General features: G+C 59.9%; 1 protein-coding gene across 1 annotated transcript in view; it reads right to left on the bottom strand.

Moving 5' to 3' along the window:
* The window catches only part of Cacna1a (calcium voltage-gated channel subunit alpha1 A), a 248,011-nt gene that overhangs the window by 22,663 nt on the left and 210,126 nt on the right, over positions 1 to 15,222 (bottom strand). Inside the window, 6 exon segments of the mRNA XM_047531985.1 lie at positions 1,042 to 1,047; positions 3,628 to 3,711; positions 7,659 to 7,769; positions 10,906 to 11,070; positions 11,992 to 12,193; positions 13,542 to 13,679. Coding sequence (XP_047387941.1) covers positions 1,042 to 1,047; positions 3,628 to 3,711; positions 7,659 to 7,769; positions 10,906 to 11,070; positions 11,992 to 12,193; positions 13,542 to 13,679 — 706 coding nt within the window.

The following is a 15,222-nucleotide window of genomic DNA, read 5'->3' as shown; positions in this document are numbered from 1 at the left end:
AGCTTGTAGTGAAGCTACAACTTCAAGTGGAGGTCAAGGGTCCCTGGGCCAGTGCCTGCCTCCCCCACCTCACTGCAGGCAAGGGGGCAGAGACGGTGGCCGCCTCCGCCCACCTCCCACTGGTGGTCATTAGCTGTTGGTGGAGGAGTGTGCTGTCCGCAGGGAGGGATCCAGTGCAATAGGCCACAGGGGGCCTTTCAGAGGGGCTCCTTGGTGGTGATGGACAGAGGGCAGGGTGGGCGGGGTTTCGATTAGTGAGGGCGGGGAAGGAGCGGAGAGGGGGAGGAGAGATGGAGGCTTGTGTGTCGCTGGACTGTGGGCCTGCAGGGTGCTGGATGTGACATAGGAGAGGGACTGCGAGGGTGCGCCCATGTGCGTGTACGATGTAAAGCAAGAGAGACAGAGAGAGGAGAGGTGGAGCGAGAGCGAGGAGGCGGCCATGCCTGGGCAGTGCCGTGGGCAGTGCCAGGTGTGCCCTGGTTGAGCGCTGACTGTACGCGCGCCTGCCTGTCGGGGCCACGGGGGACCTCAGCTGGCCATCAGACCCGAGTCTGTCATTCTGGGCTCCCCTGTCCCCCAACTTTTGCTTGCACGCTGCCCAGCCTGGAGGCCTCCCCGACTGCCCGGGAGCACCCAGTCTCTGTGCCTCCAGGCCTGGGAGCACTGGACTCGCAAGGGGGCGAGGCTCGCGGGGCGGGCGGAGGCGAGGGCCCGGTCCTGGGCCCGAACCGCGAACTGCGGCGCCTCCAGGGCTGGGTGATCTGTGACCGCCCTGGGGTCCTGGGTGGACCCGGGGAGGGGGGGGAAGCACATCCCTTTTCTGCAAATGATGTAAACCCACCCAAACGGAAGCCCTCCCCGCAGAACCTGCTAAAGACACTCAGGGGGGAGGGGCTTAGGGAGGAGGAGGGGCGGAGACGGACAGACAGGGGGCGGGGAGAGCAGGCACCCAGGGAAGCGGGGGACGGCCATGCAGCGCAGATGCGAGATGCTCCACAGTTAATGTAAGGCATTTAGACTTCAGAAAGAAGTAACACCAACCGGATTCTAGATGCGGATGTTGAAGATGGAGGGGGGCGGGCGGGCGGGGGCAGTTGGGGGGCGGAGTTCAGCGTTTTTTAGGTTGATTTGTAACCAGTGCCAAAAAACCAATGGGTTTCGGTTCCCGGGCGGGGAGTGGGGGTGGTGGTGGCGGTGGGTTGGGAGATAAGTCATTGGTGTATGAACACACAGACCACGTCATGGATGAACAAATGAATTTCATAGTGCATTTTGATTGGATGAGTTTTTCAGACGGCGTTGTGCCAATATACAGTTTAAACAGCAGGCATGAAAAGAGACAAGACAAGAAACACAGTCATTATCCATCGCGCGAGGGCGAACCCGCGGCACCCCCCGGGACCAGCCCTCCCGGGCTCTGGCTCCCCTGGCCTCAGCTGGGCTGGGCTCTGGCCTCAGACCTGGTGGCCTTACCTGGGAGGCAGAGAGGGGCACTGAGACCTACTGGCTGGGACCTCGTCGCCCTAGGGGGCCCAGACACCCCTGCTGTCTTTCCCTCAGGATGATCATCATTCAGAGCTGGCTCCCCAACTGCACACCCCGTATCCATGGCAACAATAGCAATAGCAATAATAATAACCACCATTAGTGAGGGATTTGTTTCCCGGAAGATTCTGTGCCAAGCCTTTCATGTCGATTGTCCTTGTCTGTAAGACCGTCGCTGCTCACCAGAACACGGGTCCTCTAGGAGCAGGACTTCAGCCTTCAGCCTGCTGGTCTGTTTTGTTTTGGTCCCTGCTGATGCTAGTGCCACAACTATGCCTAGCACACAGTAGGCACTCAATGTGTGCATGAAAGGAACTGATGGAGTTGGTTGCACCAGTTCTACCCACTCCGCAAGAGAAGCGGTAACTCAAGTTGCCCCAAAGCAAACGGCTGGTGGGCAGGGCTGTTTGGCTACTGCAATGGTCCTAATGTCTTTGAATTGGCTCCTATGCCTCCTGCCACACAGGAGAAGAGTTGGGGATCCAGCCCTACAAATCTCTTACTGGCAACTGGGAGTTTCAACCAACTTCCTCCACTTGCCCTGGGGAGCCGAGCAGCCCTCCCCAATTTCTTGACTCAAGGGGACATGGGTTTAAGGCCCTCTTGTGCCTGGCAGGACGGTGAGCAGTCGTGACTGCGGGCAAGGTCTAGGTCTGACACGAGGATGAGGAGCAGGGCCAGGCCTTGCTCTCTGCAGGGAAGAGTGACCCGGTGGGGGAGCCTGTAGGGTGACGGGACTCCTCTGGAGAAGGCTTCGGGCTGGGCAGGGGTTCCAGGCTATGGCTGAAGGCAGGGGTGTGGGCAGGACGCCACCTGTGTGCCGGTGTGGGGACAGGTCTGAGTGCGCCCCTTTTCTGTAGCCGCACAGCTGTGCCAGCCTCCACGGAGCAGTGGGAGACGGACCCCAGGATCTCCTTCCTGAGTGGTGGGATGGGACACCCCTGGGCTGCAGAGGCGCTCCCAGGAGCCACCAGGGCCTGGCTACATGACCAGGGTGGGTCTCTTCACTCCCTGCTGCTGCCCTTGGCCGGGGGAGGTGCTGTGGGAGAAGGGGTGGGAGGGCAGGTGGGGCTCTTGCCCCTGCGCTCTGTGGGCTTTGGTTTTGGGAGCGGCCCCTCCCCACTTCAGCACCTGGGCAGTAACAGCTCCCCGCGGGGGCGGGATCGGGGCGGGGCCTGGGGCGGGGTCCCTTCTCCTCCTTCCCTTCTCTTCCCCTGGGGAGCAGTCTCTGTCCTTTCGGTGAAAGGACACTGTCCTTGGGGGAAGTCCTCTCATGCTGAGACCAGAGTCTGACCAGGAGCCCATCCACGTGAGACGCTCGGCACAGCGACGGCCCTCAGCAGCTATTACTATTTTTATTGTTATTAGGACGCCATCGATCCCACCCAGCCCCCAGCGTCCGCGCTCTTTGCCCTTCGGCTCCCCCTGGGAGGATCTCTTCCCCTCCCCACCATCTCCCGAGGGTTCCCGAGGGTCCCCAAGCCTGGGCAAACAGGCGAATGGCCAAGGAGAGGGCCTGTGACAGGAACTCTGGGGCCCAGTTTTCCAGGAAAGGAAGGGCAATGTGACCTGAGGTCCAAGGACCTGGCCCTCTCCTGTGTGGGAGTCTCCTGGACCTGGGCAGGGGAGAGTGGGCGTCCTGGGGACCCTCTTAGGTCCTGGGAGTGGCTTCCCCGCCTTGGCCTGGGGACCAGGGCGCCCTCCTGCCTGGGAGCCATGAGGGGGTCAGCTGAAGCAGAGGTGACCTGCAGGTGGCCTCTCGCCCCAGCGCGGGGTGGGGCTTGGGCGGGGCTTGGGCTGGCCGCCAGCTCTCTCAGCACACTCGTCTGCATTGTTTACTCGTGAGTCCCCATACTGATTCATACCTAGACAGCCGAGAGGCAGGGAGCCTGCCCCAAAACTGGGCTTTGGGTGCTCCCAAGGGCTGCCCTGCCCCCAGGGGCCCCGTTCTCCCTGAGGTCCCTCAAGCACTGGCCCAGCCAGCTGTGCCTGTCAGATCTGTTGCTTCTGGGCCCCACCCCACCGCCACCCCACCGCAGCCCAGCCCAGAGTCTCCCGGGAAGAAGCTGGTGGGAGACTTACCCCGAACTCGGTCACGAGGATATCTGTGATGCTGCCCAGGACAGTCACAAAGTCGAAGATGTTCCAGGCATCACGGAAATAATTCTAGGACAGGGACCCACAAAACAGAGGTGCCAAGGAGGGCTCCATGCCCCCGCCCCCAGGCTGGCCCAGGGGCACGGCTGCTGGCATTGAGTGCCCAGGACAGTCACACCCACTCGAAGGCTTCTGCTGCCAATTCAGGGCAGCTGGAAGGCACTGGCTGAGTCCCCCTCCCTGGGACCTCAGGCCTGGCCTCCCTCTGCTGGGAGGCCCCTCTGGGGCTGGGGCCATCTCTCCAGCACATCAGGGGCTCTCCAAGCCCCTGGTGCTTTATAAAGGGCATCACTGGGTTCCTCACAGAGATCCCAGAGGGAAAGATCGCCACCCATTTCCACGTAGAGATCAAGGCTACACCTGCCTGGGGTCAGCAAGCAGAGGTGTAGCCCAGATCCGATCCCAGGCGAGTCTAGGGTTAGGACCCTACTGTGCTTCCAGCACACTCATGAAGAGGGAAGACAGACCCCAGGTTCAAATCCCACTTCCACTACCAGAGCTGTGCAGCTGCGGGCAAGTGGCTTAATCTTTCTGTGCCCCCAAGGCCTGATCTGGAGAAGAAAGACACAGCAGAGGTCCCTGGGCCTGGAACAGGGGCCTCGAAGACTTGCAGGCACACACTGGGCTGCGCTTCCTGGCCCCTGGTGAGATGGAGCCGTGGCACTGAGGTAGAGTGGCCGCAGTTTTGCCTGTGACCTGCACATCCAGACAGCAGCAACTGTATGAGCCTGGGTTCCCAGGTAAACAGAAGGCAAAAAGCCCCTCTGCTGAGTGTAAAAAAACAAAAACCAAAACCTTTGTTGATTAAAGCCACTGAGATGTAGGTTTTTTGTTACTGCAGCTTAACTTGACCTATCCTGACAAGTACATCCCTGGGCTGGCTGCTGGCTCAGCTTGGACGCATGGGTAGAACTGTGTTGTTAAATGTTGAGATACCCCACTGTCTAAGAGACAGCAACAGCGCAAGTCCCCTGAGAGTCCCCTGCTCCCCTTAGCTTGGCACTGAAGTGACGATGCTTGGTCCTTTGGGGGGGCCCTGCTGCACCAAGCCACACCCTGCTGGGATCTAAGAATTGGAGTCAAACAGATGTCCCCCATGTCCAGGCTCGGTGGGACTCGTGGTAAATGTGGGCCTTGTCAGTATCCTCCCCAGAGCAGGTCAGGACGTGGGCCCCTGCTCGGTGGTCAGCTCTGCTCCTGAAGGTCTGACCCCCAGGCAGCCCGGCAGCCTCACGGAGAAGGATCCAGATTTCAGAACTACACTTCCCTCAGGTTGGAGTGCCCGGGCCTTGGCGTTCTGGGGGGCAAGGGGGTAACTGGTGGTCACTGAGTATTCAGTAGGTGATGCTGTTTGACAGTCGCCTATAAGGAACTGGTGGTCTGGTGTTCTGGCAGATGTTGCTGGGGACCTGCCTGTGTCCCCTCGTATTTCAGACGAGCCCGGGACTGCTCAGGGTGGCATGGTCGGAGACTACTCTGGCATTTCCATGGCACACTTTTGTTCCTGTGCCCAGGGCCCCTGGAAGCAGTCCTTGACTTGACTGGGGACAGGGAGGATTCAGACCCAGGCTCCCTCCTCCTCAGGCCGTGTGTGCTCTCTGCTGCCACCTAGAGGTCCCCTGTGGAACTGAGCCCCAGTGGCTCAGGGGGACCTGACTGGGCGCCCTTTCTTGGCTGCCAGTCCCTCCCCTACTGTCCTTGTGAGATGTCTTTCCAGATAAATTCCTCGCACTCACTCCTTGTCTCAAGCTCTGCTTCTGGGCAGTACCAACGGAGGCGACCTGGAGTCTGGGCACAGGCTGGAGCCCTGGGCAGAGGGCCGACCTGGGGGAGTTCGGGGCTTCCTCTAAGATGGAAAGGGAGCTGTGCGCACGGCACAGCCAGCTCCTCTGGGCCTCGGCCGGGTGTGTGACCTCGTCATGGTGAAGAGTGGCAAGGACTCAGAGGTCGAGGCCTGGGATGAGGCCACAGCTAGCAAGGGGCCGAGCGGCTCAAGAAGCAGGGGCGCGGGCTGGTGCCTGTGCACGTTCTGTGACCCACCCTGGGCCACGCGGCCCGGTGGCGCCCACACCCAATGTCCAGGTTGGCATTCCCGCTTGAGCAGCAGGACACCTCCGCCACCTGGCTGGTGCTGACCCCAGGGCCTGACAGTCCTGGTTGTGACTTTGATTCACCTGGGGATGCTCATTAAAAATACCTGCTTGGCCCGGCAGGGTGGCACACGTGCCCAAGTAACCCCAGCTATTCAGGAGGCTGAGGTGGGAGGATCACAAGTTCAAGGCCAGCCCCTGTAACTTGCTGAGACTGTCTCAAAATAAAAAATAAAAAGCACTGGGGCCGTAGCTCAGTGGTAGAGCACCCATGGGCTCAATGCCACCACCATATTTAACTGGGCGTGGTGCTCAAGACCCAGGAGGCGGAGGCAGGAGGATCACAAGTTTGAGGTCAGCCTCAGCAAGTTCGTGAGACCCTGTCTCAGAACAGCAATGAAGATTTGCTCTACCTCTGCGGGTGTAGCTCAGAGGTAGAGAAAATGTACCTGGGTTCAAATCTCAACACTGCAGAAACAAAGCAGCACATACTCAGCGAGGCAGAACTTCTGGAGGTGGGCCTGGGCCCCATTTTAAGGCCTCCCCAAGTGCTTCTGATGGGTGACAGCTCCTCCCCAAAGCCACTTCTCTGGGGGACAAAGGCAGGTTGGTGGTCCTTCCCGGCCCTACTGGTGCCCTCCCGGGGCTGCCGTGGGACAAAGATCTGCACGCGGGTCTCCCTGGTGCAAGGTTGGCACGTTAACCCTCGGTAAGCCAAGGCGGGAGCTCCGTCTCCTGAGAGGCTGGGGAGACCAGGGACTGCAGGCCCTTCTCTTCAGAGGGGACAACTGAGCCAGCAGTTGGGGCAGCAGGGGACCTGGTTCAAGGTCCAGCTTGGCCACTCACCAGGGACCTTCAGGAGGCCACTTAGCACAGTGCCCCTCATCTGCAGTTTGGGTCTGAAGTGTCCTCCAAGGGTCTGTGTGTGAACCTTGCTCTCTAGCCCTGGCTTTACTGGAGGTGGTGAACCCGTACGAGGTGCAGCCTAGCAGGAGGTCATTGGGGACATGCCCTTGAAAGGGATAGGGGGACCCTGGCCCTTCCCCTTCCTTTCTCCCTGGCTTCCCAGCTACCTTGTGGTGACCATCTTATTCTACCATGCCCTCCCATGAGCCTCCCTGTAAGCTCAAAGCCAAGCAGGCCAAGCAACCTTTGAAATTGTGAGCCAGAGTAAACCTTTCCTCCTTGTAAGTTGATGACCTCAGGTATTTTCTCACAGTAATGGAAAGCTGACTAGCACATCTACCTTTGAGATGAAAAGTACTCAAATACTCAAATTGAGTTAGTGACTGGAGAAAAATAAAGAATTTGTTCCCGTCTCATTTCCCCTATCTGCAGATCTCCCTTGAGGTGGAGGTCTTGGGTTAGGACCACATGCATTAGTGGAGATAAAGTCAAGTTAGTGGGTCATGGAATGCAGTTATGAGAAAAAGGAAAATGGATCAAGTAGAATCGACAACTTCAGGGCACATGGGGGGCAGGAAGGCTGGACACCGATTTCCTGAGCGCTTCACTGAGACCATGGCCGTGTGTCTGCAAGCTGGGCTCCATGGCTAGGTGGACTCTTCCCGCCGGCTGTGGGTGGACTTGGCCTCTCTGATCTGTTTCCTTGTCTCTAAAATGGATGACCTCTCTCCCATGGGATCATGTTGGGGAAAAACTGAATCCACGTGCCCCTGGCCCAGGGCATCACTGGGGGGCTTGGTCTTGTTTGTGTCCCTTGTCAAGAACAGCGGGAGGGGTTGAAGCCACCTGAGCGGCTCCAGCCACCACTGGGGATGAGCCGGGTGGGTGGACCACCATCAGCCCCGCCAGAGCACTGCTCCCGCCCGCCCGCCCGTGGCCGAAGCCCCCAGCCTCACCTACCAGAATCCCAAAGGCCATGACTTTGAGCACGCACTCCAGGGAGAAGAGGGAGGTGAAGACGATGTTGAAGACCCGCAGGGCGTTTTCATAGGCCACGGAGGCGCCGTAGAACTGCGGGGGAGAGGGAGGGTGTCAGGCGGCAGCTGTCGCCGTCCCCGCGGGACCTGGCCGCGTGGCCGCCCGCTTGGCAAGGGCTGAACGGCCGCGTGGTGCGAGGAACAGGCCCAGGTCCTCGCGGACCGGCATCTTTTCACACTCAGAGTGGAAACTCCCCGTTGAGAGGGTCTCGGCGTCCCGGCCTGGGCGAGCGGCCCGGGAGGCTCCTGCCCGGCACAGGCCGAGTGCCCGCCGACCGGCTGCTCGGCTCGTCCATTTTCCTTTCCTTGTATTGCGGCCTGGGGGTCGACCCAGGGCGCATCCCACGGAGCTACAGCGCCAGCCCTGTGGCTGTTTCTGGGTCTTGCTCAGTTGCGTTGGGTCTTCTGAGCAGCCCGGGCCGGCCTTGAACGTGCGATCCTCCTGCCTCGGCTTCCCCAGTGGCTGGGATGACTGGTGTGGGCCACCCCGCCCAACTCGCTGTCTTCTTTTTAGTTTTTTTTTTTGTTATTATACAAAGTTTTTAAAAAATTATGATTTTTAACTGACACATGATACTCGTACTTATTTCTGGAGTCCAGTGTGATCCTTCAACACACGCGAACAACGTGTAACGGTCACACGGTCGTCGGTGACGCCTCCTCAGAGCCTTATCGCTTCTAGAACGCTCTCTCCTTTTTCTTCCTGAGACAGGGTCTTGGGGTATTGTGCAGGGCAGTCTAGTACTCTTGGGCTCCGGTGAGCCTCCTCCGGGCTCTCAGCCTCCTGTGTGGCTGGGACTACAGGCGTGCTCCCATGTCCGGCTGAGACCTCTCTTTTCTTTTTAAAACTTTTTTCAAGATGGCAACGGTGCTGAGACTCGAACCCAGTGCCGCACACGCGCCAGGCAAGCACTGAGCCCCAGCCCCAGCCCCAGCCGAGGCCTCTCTTTTCTAAAGTTCAATATCCATTCGGGTTTAAGTGAATCTTAAGTGATAAAGTGCGACTGTCTGTCCCCCAAACTTTCCTTCCACCCTCTCCCAGCTGGTAACCCCTGCAGAGGTCCCCCCTGTTCTGATTCCCTATGAAATACTCTTGTCCAAAACATGTAATCGGAATCAAGCCTGATGTTAGACCGAACTACCACGTTGCTGCTTCGGATACGGCTTCAGTGTGTCCTCAAAGGTCCCAGGGCTTAAGGCTGCGTCCCCAGCGTGGTGCCATTCAGAGAGGCAGGATCTTTAGGAGGTGGGGCCCGGTGGGAGGTCCTAGGTGCAGGGGTTGTGTCCTCCAGAGGCTGGTGGGACTCGCCGGCCTGTGGATCCCTGTTTAACTCCCTGGCTTTCCACCGCAAGACGGGATCCTTCCTCGTGAAGTTGCTTCTGCCGCTGCCACTTGCCACCGGCCCTTGCCGGACCTCACCTCACAAGGTTTGGTCTTTCGGCCTCCCAAATTGTAAGCTAAATGAATCTCTTTTGTTGACGGAGGTGGCCTGCCTCAGGCATTTCATCACAGCAACAGAAAAACAGACCAAGACGCTGGAGGAAGTCACAATGTCCTGTGAGACACCAACACACCCCGGGGTGGACCAGCATGTATTCCAGTCATTTGTTTTTCCCCAAAAGTCCACAACATGGAGAAAGAAAAAAAAGGTAGGCAGAGACTTAAAAGACAAAAATTGGACCATGTGTGGCTACTCAGATCTGGGCTTGAAGGACAAGCAGATGTTCTGGAGGTGATTTGGGACGTTGTGATATGGATGTTAGAGAATTATCACCAACCAAGAATAGGGATCTCACTTGATCAAATATGTTACAAAAATTTTATTTTTAAGAAACGCCTACTGAGCTGGGTGCGCGGGTGCTCGCCTGTAATCCCAGCGGCTCGGGACGCTGAGACGGGAGGATCCCAAGTTCAAAGTCAGCCTCAGCAAAGGCAAGGCGCTAAGCAACTCAGTGAGACCCTGTCTCTACATAAAATACAAAATAGGGCTGGGGATGTGGCTCAGTGATCGAGCACCCCTGAGTTCAGTCCTTGGTACCCCACAAAAAAATAAAGGCCCTCTGAAGAATTCAGAGGTGCGGCACTGGAGTCTCCTACTTCCAATACGCAAACAAAAACAAAAGCAGCCGATACGTGCCAACCAGCGAGGTCCACACGGACAGCGTGCGGGCGGGCGGGCAGGTGCCCGGTGGTGCGGGTTCCCGTGGGGGCTGTTCTGAAGAGGCAGAGGTGCAGACGCGGCCTTCTCTATTTGAGAATTAACAGGCGGGCTGGGTGCGGTGGTGCACGCCTGTAATCCCAGTGGCTCAGGAGGCCGAGGCAGGAGGATCGAGAGTTCTCAAGGCCAACTTCACCAATTTAGCAAGGTGTCAAGCAACTCAGTGAGACCCTGTCTCTAAATAAAATAGAAAACAGGACTGGGGACGTGGCTCAGTGGTTAGCGGCCCTGGGTTCAACCTGGCGTGGTGGCGGACACTGCTCAGCATGTGCGAGGCCCTGGGTCCCATCCCCGGCGCGGGGGCGGAGAGAATTAAGAGAACTGACGGCCAGGCCTCCCTCCCTCCTTCCTGTGCTGATGGACCTCCGAGTTTCTGGCGGCCCGGAGGTGCTGAGACTGCAGGAGCCCCTCGTCCGTCCTCACCGCTGCCCGCCTTACTGACGGGGATGCGGAGGCCGGGGCGAGGAGAGCCCGTGCCTGCGGCAGAGCTGGACTTGGATCCAGGCCTGTGACGTGGAACCTCGGAGCGCCGGTTCCGAGCTCTCACCCTGAGACGCTCTCCGGCCTCCTCCCTCACTTCGCCCATCAAATGTTCATGTGGCTTCTTGACCCTCTGATGGGGCCCTTGCTGAACCCTGGGGACTCAGGCCTGGGCTCTCTGGAGCCTCAGGGCGGGGACCCCACTGATGGCGTGGCACCTGAGATAATCACCAGGACAACTGTGAAGACAGGCACTTTGTGTGGTTTGGGGAGGTCAAGGAAGGCTTCCTGGAGGAAGGGTTCTGTGCACGCGGCAGGGAAGGAGGAGCTGGGCGGGCAGAATGGCGGGAACAGTGTGCAGGCAGAGGGAATGGCAGGAGCGAAGGCTCAGAGGCGTCAGCCCAAGCATGGTCTGGCGGGGGCGCTGCAGGCGGCCCTGTTTGCTGGGGTTGTGGACGGCCGGGGACTCACCTTCATCATCAGCACGATGGTGTTGAGGGCGATCATGGCCATGATGGTGTACTCGAAGGGTGGGGACACCACGAACTGCCACATGCGGTACTGGAAGCTGCGCTTGTCCTGCGGCATGTGTCTGGTCAGCGGCTTGGCACTGATGGCGAAGTCGATGCAGGCCCGCTGAGGGGAGGAGCCGAATCGTGAGGGGGCAGAGGCAGCAGGAAGGCCAGCCCTGGCCCCGGGCAACTCCACACAGCTCCCTGGCACGCCTGCCCTGGCTTCTGCTTCCCTTGGCCCCAGCCAGGATCCTGGGCTTGCTTCCCCTGGGGCCACTTGGGAAGTCGCCGTTTGCTGAGGCCGAGCTGACGTCCCCCTGGCCATCTCCAGGAGCCCCCATAGCAAAGTGATGAACAGCCTCGCTATGGAGGCCCAGAGAGGTTGAGCCAGTTGCCTGAGATGGCACAGCCATCGCATTGGCCAATGCTGAGTGAAAACCGAGGTCTGACTTTGAGGCCTGGCCATTCTGTCTTATCGACTACCTTGTTTTCCTTTCTCCTTTTCTTTGGGGACAAAGAGAAGGAGAAACCGTGGCCCTTGAGTCTTAGGGATCAATGGTGCAGAGGACAGGTGCAGAGGACAGGTGCATCGTGGGGCCTCCGCGGAGCCTGGGTGGTTCTGGAAGGGCAGAGGGCCCCTCTGTGCTGGCTGGTGACTACTCGCTGGCCCTCCCACCGGGACGTGATGCCTCCCCCCACCGACGTCGGACGCGGACACGGGCTTGCTCCAGCTAACGGAGGTGGGGACCCGAGTGACAGGCGTGGCTTGGGCACGGCCTCCAGGGCTGGGCTGCGGCGCCACCCTCCTGTCTTGCCCTAAAGATGTCATGAGGAAGGGCCACCAGGATCTGCCCCGGTGGCGTGAGCAAGAGGTCAGCCCTGGTGGCTCTCTGGGGCTGCTCCTTACCGCAGCGTGACCCGGCCTGAACTGACCCGTAGGGTCCAGCATTTCCCCTGGAAACCCCGGGAGGGAGGGCCGCCCCGCCCGCCCGCTGCCCCGGGTGGCGCCCTTCTGCCCCACGGTCGGGGCGGGCGCGCAGGGCACCTCGTTCTTCTCCAGACTGTACTCCTCCATCATCTTGTCCCCCTGCTCCTGGAAGGTGATGATGATCAAGGCCACAAAGATGTTGACGAAGAAGAAGGGGAAGACCACGAAGTAGACCACGTAGAAGATGGACATCTCCATGCGGTACCCGGGGCTGGGGCCCTGGTTCTCAAAGGTGGCGTCCACCGAGTGCTTGAGGACCCTGCGGGCGGCGGGGGCGGCGCTTGAGGAGGACGCGGAGGGAGCGGCCACGCCCCCGAGCCCGCGCCCCTACCCTGCAGCGGAAGGACCCAGGGTCTGTCGTGTGTCAGGGGTAACGGTCGGCATCTCACTGCTTTCCCAGGACCCTCCAGGAGAAGCCACTGCTGGCTCCCTTCTGCGCACGGGGCACTAGGGCTCAGCAAATGAAAGGGACTTGTTGAGAGCGCTCACTTAGGAGTGGCCGGGTTGGGGTCTGAAACCAAGTTGATGGTGAGCAGTGGGAGCGGTAGGGGGTCCCAAGGCGGGAGTTGTCAGCATGGTGGTTTTTAAGCACAGCGCTGGCGGGCGCTGAGAGGTGTGAGGATGTGCGTGAGAGTGAGGACACGTACAGCAGCTCTGTATGGCCGCAAAAGGTGCGCACTGCTCAAGAATTCTGTTGAAGCCGCACCTTCAAACGGCAGATGTGGTAGGCTTGTGCATTCATGATGACATTGTTTGGAAGGTCACTAGGAGGCGCCTTGTTCAAACAAAATCATTAAGCACGCTGTACTGATTCTCTGACAGGTGGAAGGCTGTTGCAGGGGTGTGTCTAAGAACTCACTCCAGGCTGGTTTGTGGGCCAGCCTCGGCCACACTGGGGAGGTGCCTGCTGGCGGGGGGAAGTCTAGCACGCACTAGACTCTGCCATCTTCAACCCGGCATTTCCACGTCCTCTGGAAGGAGGACCCAGACCAGGGTGAGGCGAGAGGCATTTGCTTTGGACAAAATTACAGGGGCTCCCAAAACTCAAGTGATCAAGATAAAAAATTGTGGCATTTAAAAAAAATCAGAGTGACTTCCACAAAGTCCACCATGAACCAAATATCTAAAAAAATTTTTGGTACCAGGGACTGAACCCAGGGACGCTTAACCACTGAGCCACACCCCCAGTCCTCTTTATTTTTAAATTTATTTTGAGACAGGGCCTGCTAAGTTGTGGAGGCTGGCTTTGAACTTGTGATCCTCCTGCCTCAGCCTCCCTGGCTGCTGGGGGTCACAGGTGGGCACCACTGTCTAGCCAAATATCAAAACTTGAAGTAGAGACAGGTCTACCCTGGACGCGCAGGGCCCAGCCTTTCCCTGTCCCTCCTGTCCTGGCCCCGCATGGTGAGAATGTCCCTGTGGCCCTGTGGGTTTGGGAAACCTGACCTGGAGACCCATGCCCCTTGCAGGACGGGTGGGGACACGGCCCTGGGGCCTCGGGCAGGCCGGAAACCGCACAACCGGGGAGGCGGGTCCAGGGCGGGAGGCTTCCTGGTCATCTGCACGGGTCCCCTCTGCCCTGCCCTCCGAGCCCCGGGGTCACCTACTGTGGCCAGCCTTCCCCCGTGGACACGGTGAAGAGGGTGAGCAGGGCCCAGAGCACGTTGTCGTAGTGGAACTCGTACTTCTTCCACTCCCGGTCCCGGGCCTTCACCTCGTTCTTCTCGTACAGGAGGTACTTGCCACTGCGGGGAGGGGCGGTGAGTGGCCGGTGGCCCGGCTTCGGCCCCCAGGGACGGCGGCAGGAGGGGGGACCAGCAACCCAGCAGCCCAGGAAGCAGCCCCCCCCCCCCCCGCTGTTTCTCCCTGTGCTCCCTGGGGGGCTGCCCGGGGGACCCCAGCGCCCTGCTCCAGGCGGGACGGCCAGCTCAGGGCCCACTGCCTCTTGGCTTTGTGTTTCTGAGCTAGGGGGACCCTGGGGGCTGTGCCACACTGGGCCACCTCCCCCTCCTTTCTATGTTTTATTTAGAGACAGGGTCTCACTGAGGTGCTGAGGCTGGCCTTGACCTCTCCATCCTCCTGCCTCAGCCTCCTGAGTGGCTGGGGTCACAGGGCTGTGCCCCAGCACCCGGCCAGGATCCTTCTCATTTCAAGTGACAGCCACCAACACAACAGGAGTTGCCCTTGCGGCTCAGTAACAGTTCACACCGGCAGCGGCAGAGACGCAGCCGGCCCCCACATCCCCCGTTCAGCACCTGCGATTCGACAGACCAGGGACTGAGAGGATTCTAGAAAAGCAGCACCCTGCGCCGAGCAGGAGCAGGTTTTCTCTGGTCAATTCCCTGAGCGACGCGGCACAGCAGCTGGCCTCAGAGAGGTGGCGCCGGAGACGTGCGTGTGTCCCGGGCACGCAGGACGCGTTCTATGTCAAGGACTCAGCATCGCGGGTGCTGGCGTCTGCGGGGTCCTGGAACCCAGCGCCCCGGGTACCGGGGCTCTTTCCTGGGCTGAGCTGAGACTCCTTTGGGAGGCTGACGGGGCGGGGCTGAGCCCGCGGTCCCTCACCCACGCTTTGACTCGGGGTCGGTGGCGGCTCACAGTCCACATCTGGGCCCCCCGCCATTTGCGCCAGGCCCCGAGCCAAGCACGACTCTCACGTTTTTAAATGATTGTAAACAAATTCTAGAGAAGCTTGCCGGGGCGGCTGAGGCCGAGGATGGCACATTTTCAAGGTCCCTCAGCAACTGAGCAAGCCAGTAAGCCACTGAGCAAGGCCCTGTCTCCAAATAAAACACGGGTAGGGCTGGGGCTGCGGGGTAAAGCCCCCCGGGTTCACGCTGAGCCCGCCAACAGCAGCCGAGGTTTTCAAGGCGAGGGGAGATCGCAGGACATCACGCCCGGCAGCCTCAGCTACCTGGGGAGGCTGAGGCAGGAGGACCGCCTGAGCCCCTGAATTTGGGACCAGCAGGGGCAACATCGGGAGACCCCATCTCTTAAAGGACAAGCTCCGTTTCCAGAAATGAAGGCCTGGGGAGCACAGCTCTGCGCATCCCTGACCCGGTGACGGCTGCGGCCTGGGACCTTCACCACGTGGCCCTCGACAGAAAGTGTCTGCGCTGGCCTCACTCGCCGGCCTCGCGCCCTGTGCTGATGGACGGGTCCCTTTCTAGGCACCACTCTCCCCGGGTGGCGCCAAGGGTCCCGCGCACCAGGACAGGCTTCGGGCTGCCCAGACCCAGCGCTTTCCGTCTCCACGTGGTCTGCGTGGGCGCGCCTGCCCGTCCAGCC

The sequence above is a fragment of the Sciurus carolinensis genome, chromosome 17 (genome assembly GCF_902686445.1).
Source record: "Sciurus carolinensis chromosome 17, mSciCar1.2, whole genome shotgun sequence".
In the NCBI taxonomy this organism is placed as follows: Eukaryota; Metazoa; Chordata; class Mammalia; order Rodentia; family Sciuridae; genus Sciurus; species Sciurus carolinensis.
The sequence above is the reverse complement of the archived record's forward strand: the minus strand, read 5'-3'. Positions and strand labels throughout refer to the sequence as shown.